The sequence below is a fragment of the Priapulus caudatus genome, unplaced genomic scaffold (assembly GCF_000485595.1).
Source record: "Priapulus caudatus unplaced genomic scaffold, Priapulus_caudatus-5.0.1 Scaffold467, whole genome shotgun sequence".
Lineage (NCBI taxonomy): Eukaryota > Metazoa > Priapulida > Priapulimorpha > Priapulimorphida > Priapulidae > Priapulus > Priapulus caudatus.
Genome location: NW_014577528.1, coordinates 50,204 through 56,175, shown reverse-complemented (window position 1 = coordinate 56,175; position 5,972 = coordinate 50,204). Strand labels below are relative to the sequence as shown.

General features: G+C 42.4%; 1 protein-coding gene across 1 annotated transcript in view; it reads right to left on the bottom strand.

Moving 5' to 3' along the window:
- LOC106810717 (glycine receptor subunit alpha-4-like) overlaps window positions 1-5,059 on the bottom strand; it is a 23,604-nt gene extending 18,545 nt beyond the window's left edge. Inside the window, exons 1-4 of the mRNA XM_014814152.1 lie at window positions 5,013-5,059; window positions 3,724-3,956; window positions 2,066-2,127; window positions 939-1,037 (exon numbers count right to left, since the gene is read on the bottom strand). Of these exons, the coding sequence (XP_014669638.1) occupies window positions 939-1,037; window positions 2,066-2,127; window positions 3,724-3,956; window positions 5,013-5,015 (397 nt within the window). The 5' untranslated portion in view covers window positions 5,016-5,059. The remainder of the gene's footprint in view (window positions 1-938; window positions 1,038-2,065; window positions 2,128-3,723; window positions 3,957-5,012) is intronic.
- Window positions 5,060-5,972: the final 913 nt, after the last annotated feature.

Genomic DNA, 5,972 nt, shown 5'->3' with positions numbered 1-5,972 from the left:
CTGCGACATGTGGTAGCGAACTCACGCGTCGAACTTAAACTGCAGCTTTCAAGACAGCCTGAAGTACCTGTACGACGTCAACAGAAAAACCGCGGACGAGAACGTTAGTTACCATGTAGAAGCCAGAGGATAGAAGCAATAGACATTAGAGAGAAAGAAGGTAAAGACGTAGAACGTACCAGTCGCCTAAAATAAAGGATACAGCAAGAAGTAGAGGTAGAGTAGAAGGCAGGAAAAGAGGTTAGAGTGAGAGTACAGCACAAGGGTAGAGTAGAAGTATATAGAAGGAGAAAAAAGGGATAGAGTAAGCGTACAGAGTAGAAGCGTAGAGCGTAGAGCTAAGTCAAACGTAGTGTAATAATAGAGAGGCGGCGCAAGTACAGGAATAAGGACTACAAGTAATGAGTAAGTAGTTGATTATGGGTTAGGGTAGAGCCGCAGAGGGTTTTATAGAGAGTAAAGGTAGAGCATTATTAACGATCAGAGCACCTACAGGACTAGGCATAGCTACAGGAATGTAGTTATGAGTAGAGTTGTGACGATGACCGCATTGGACGTATGCTATCGACGCTGCGTTAGACTGTTGATGAGGACCAGAACAGCAAATCCAGTGTTGACAGACGAATCATTAGACCCATCTCTCGCACCGCCGCCATCTATATATCTACCGCAGCCAAAAATTTAATCTCCACCGCTTATCTTTTATTTACCACCGCCATATTTTTCTATCACCACAACTTCTCTAACGATGCTAGGCAAAGGCAAGAAATTTTATCGTTCGATCGAATGAACGACTATTATAGAATATCATCAGTCCATCATTATATAACAGTATGTTATCCATCTGAGCTATCGTCTTAGGCTGCGTGCCGCGTCATCGGTACCGCTCAGCTGAGGAGTTGAGCACGTGTATGGGTTTCCGCTTCAGGCACTTGTACCTGCGCGGAAGTTGAATCTTTCTGTTGACGTCAATCGGATCATCGGTTCCTTCCACACGAACATGGAATGTCCATTGCCGGTTTGTGGGGTTTTTCCGACTGGTAACGACACACGGCAGCTCACCGATGGGCGTAGAACAGTATATACCATGGGGTAAGTGTACCAAGCAGGCCACATCAAAGCGCGAACACTGGCAGCACAACGTAGCAGCCCAGCGCGCCAGCAGCACTACGCAGCAGCAGACGACGGCAGCAGCAGCAGCAGCACTAGCAGGCAAGCCAAACAGCGATGGCCGCATCAGCGACGGCAGCGCAGCGACGGCAACAGCAGCAGCAAGTGTATACGACCGCGGTAATACGCTGACGACAATAGTTTACCGCGCGTGAATAACACAGAAACGCAGTTATGCGGCTTGGGATGAATGTGCGGGTCGCGCATATAACCCATTAATCGATAACTTAAAAAAAACGCACCGCATGAAACGGAAGAAAACCGACGCCTCCGCATGTTTACGTGGACTGTATTAACGTCGATCAACCCGCAGTCGTTATAATTAGCATCTCCTCTACTCTCTTTCATCCGCGCTCTCTCAGCTAACATTAACCAACCCCTAAACAAAAAATCAATTTGCAATGAATTATTACTACTTCAACAATGCTACGGTTCTTCTACGTTTATCCGATCGGAAAGCTTCTCCTCTCTCTCTCTCTTTCTTCCTTCTCTCTCTCTCTCGCTTTCCTCTCTCTTTCTCTTCCTCTCTCTCTCTCTCTCTCTCTCTCTCTCTGCTCTTCTTCGCGCGCGCTCTCGCTCTCTTTTCCTGGTCTCACCTCTATCTCTCTCGCTATTCTTTTCTGTCCCCTCTATCTCTCTCGTCACGGCAGCAGCAGCGACGGGCGCAAATAGCAGCAGCAGCTAGCATACGACGTGCGGTAATACGTCGCTTGTCTTTCCCTGTCATCATTCTATCGCTCTCGGCTTCTCTTCTTCTGTCCTCTCTATCTCTCTCGCGCCGCTCTCTCTATCTGACGCACTTGCTCGCTCTCTCTACGCCTCTCTTTCTCTGGTCACCTCTAAAACTCGCTAGAAGCTTTTACGCTACTTACAGCTTCACGAATTTGAATCTCACAGTACTGCGTGTCGAATGGAAAAGTCTCCAATTTCATCTGACACATAAACGTAGAGGAGATCCTGCAGAAAAAAAGAACAGCTAGATATACAATACGCAATGAAAATATCAATTGTTTGCACGTGCGCGGCTTAAAAAACATAGACCCGCCCCTGTTATAACTATAGCCATGCTTTCATTATTACGCCTAATGTTTGATTATTATCAGGAGTGAATAAATAATAGATTATTATTCACTCCTGATATTATTATCTTACTAGGACGAATAAGCAACCTGGTCCGCTGTCCTCTGCCCGAGTAAAAGGTAAACAAACAATACGCATTCATATAAAATCCTTATTATGATAACTAAAACAGGTAAACGGGTATAAGCGTGTAATGAGGTATATACCACGAGAAAGAATATTGAGATGATATGAATGATAGCACGAGAGCATAAATTAGAGTGCGTAGTGTTTAGATAAATTTTGAATTATGCTTAAAAGGAAAATTTTTATCCTGTCGCAATAGAGTAAATCTTTGTAATGTTTTGTTTAAAAGGGTCGTAAAATTTCTTCATTGAAGAAGGGCTGTGGCGATTCAATTAAGTAGAAGTGAGCGTATCCAGATAATTGGGGTTTGCGCAAACTGCCTTGTCACCTTATTTGCCCATTTCACACGCCTCATTTCTTCATAACCTAATTTGCTATTATAGCAAATTAGGTTATGAATTATGATATTATGGCCAAAGCTAGATGAACGCATAGGAGCTACCTACTATCGCGTAACCGCATGTATTGCGCCCAACGTACTTCTAAGGCGGAACACCTGAATCGAGTCATATAACACGCGCGGCTCTGATTCACGATCCACTGAAATGACTACATCACCGTAAATAGCAGGCTATTGTCGAAAACTATTACCCGTACTTTGAACCGCGAATAACGTGTCAATAATAAAACCATAAATGTATGTATATATAATTTATGTTCATCAGATAGGATTTCTAAAACGTACTTACGAATTTAAAACGAATTTTAGGGACATGCACCTCGTAAACATTCGTGGCACAGCTCGTTAAAAGCCCCTGCACGCTTTATTCTCAGCCCTACATAATAGTCCATATACATATTATACAAAACATTATACACTATTGCTATAGTACTAATCTCGCTATACTATATATCTAAATTATGCTAAACCTATAAGTCTAATCTCTTTATTGTATCTTGTATATATCTATACTATTCTCTATATCTAATATCTATATCTATATCTAATCGCTATATCTATATCTATATCTATATCTATATCTATATCTATATCTATATCTATATACATATATATCCATATCCATATCCATATCCATATCCATATCCATATCCATATTCATATCCATATCTATAACCAAAAGACTAGCCTCTATACTGTATCAGCAACTATATTATAACCGATAGTACGATAACCTATATATACTATATCACGAGCTAATAATACCTTATTCGGTATTATTTACCTTATTATACCTTATTAAGTATTATTAGCTCTTGACTATATCTATCTATACTACAACCAAAAGACTAACCTCCACACTATATCTATACCTACACTGAAGCCCGCAGGACTACCCCGTGCGACGATATAGCGAGTGGGGAGTGTGTGAGTAACTGCGCTCGTACCTAACGTTGCACATGACCGTGCCATTCGGGTAGAGCCACAACAGCGTGTTCGGCTGCGTGATGAGGTGCGTGTAGGCGCGCTTAGAGTTAGCGAGAAACATGTCCGAGCGCCAGATGTGCGACGCCATCTCGTCGTCGCCGGAGATGTACTCTTGGTCGTAAGACGTCGGCATCGTGTACTCCATGCTAGGGTCGGACCAACGCTGCCGCACCACCAGATCTGTGTCGAATTGCTGCCGAAGGGGGACAGGGGAGGTTAGATAGGTTATAGACTGGTTGCGAATTCCCGGCTGCCGTTATAGCGTTAGTTCTCAACGAGCTACGGAGGCAGACTATGTCTTTACTCGCCTGTATCTTTACTCGAATAGATGCTATATATACAGATATAGATGGTACCATCTAGCTTACTTGATTTTTTCTTCAAGTATTTTTCTAACACAAAGTAAGGTTTGAAGTCATGCATAAATTAAAGCACAGGGCCGTGCATACACTCCTGTATCCGCGAGGTGATTCGGTTTGCTTATTTCTCGATGCCATTAAGCTATAAGGTTCGCGATGAACTATACTGTGTATAGGAATAAAACCAGTATAAAGTAGGCAGCCTATTATCTCTTTCCTGCTCATGCGCACTATGGCACCAAGGGCTGCGTTTTCAACGAGAGGACAGACGGCATGCCCTTCGGAAGTCCTTGGCACGTTATCCATGGGCTTATAACCCTCCATGCTAATTATGCTAATATGCTAGAAATATAGTGTGGAACAAAATATAACGGGATAAAAACACGAGATTCGTTAGAGTACCATCAACTTAATTAAAGTAGTGCACGCTGTTTAGTATTTCTCACAATAGCAGGAAAGCCAACAATGACGTCGGAAGCCATTATACCGATGAGAGAGAGAGAGTGCAATTAACCGTGTATTGTTAGTGCTGACACCAACAGAGCCCCGTATGTCTTTGACATCTACCGAACATACACGATCATTGCCGAGTGATCTGCGAGTGACAACCCGTGTTTAACAAGTTGTAACTGGATCTTATAGTTCGGCGACTACACTCCACTAGTGTCCACGGTGTCTCTTGTGACTTCCAAGATCTTATTGGCTTATGTGGTTGCTTTAGGAGATTAGCCTAAATTTACGAATGTGACTGAATCCCGGGAAAACTTCCCCACGGTGATTACAAATGGCCACAACGAATTGTTTATTATTATTATTATTATTATTATTATTATTATTATTATTATCATTACTATATTATTACATCGTCATCTTTACGGGCAGCCACTTACCATAGCATATTTCGTTAACTGACGATATGCTTCGGACGTATAGATCAACGGTAACTACCACAGCGCACCTATCGAATTAGTATAAAAAGAAACCATATTACTTCTTACTTTGTACTAGCACTACTACTACTAATCTATTACTAATCACTCTACTAAACTAACACTAGAGTGAACCCTAAAAAAAGCGCCAGCATCGACCACGAATATCACAGGAAAGAAACTAAAACAAAGCATCAGAAGCAGGTGGTTGAACCCCGACCCACCCCCACTTCTAATGTCGCAGCCTCCCAGCAGAGCCTTAATGCCGCCTCCACCGCTTCGCTGCCGTATATAGCGCGCGACGCAGGCTAAACGGCTCTCCTGGGGCGGTGCGAGATGATTGTGGAAATAGTGTCGAGTGCGTTACGATGCGATTATTGAAGTATTAACTACAATCGAGCTCGGCGCGTGTATGCGTGTTGACGCACGACGCGTGCGAGGATAGAGTGACGATCCGTGGAGAGCACGCAGATTTATGAATTAGCTTTACGGCCTAGCACGCGCAATCTACAAGTACGCGGACGACTAACGCATGGAATAAACTACTAGGATGCCTTCAAGTTTTTTAGTGTGGCGATGCTATTCTAGTCTAGTGTTCAAGAGATGAACGCAACGTAAGCAGAACTTTTCAGTAGTGAAATTCTTTTCACGTGCACGTCTATTCCAAATAACCATGCGTTGCTGCCAACACTGACGCCAAACACTGATTGGTAATATGGTTACTCGACTTTTAAACATCAAACGTCTTGCTTGGAATACTATTACAGGTCAAAAGGTCTGATTCCGTGCTTTATAATGCCAAGAGTCCATAATAGAAATTATTCTATTTTTTCTTGATATATTTTTTATAATTATTCATTTAAAAATTATTAAATATTTATTTTCTATTATGGCCTCATAGCATAAAATGCTCAGGGATAA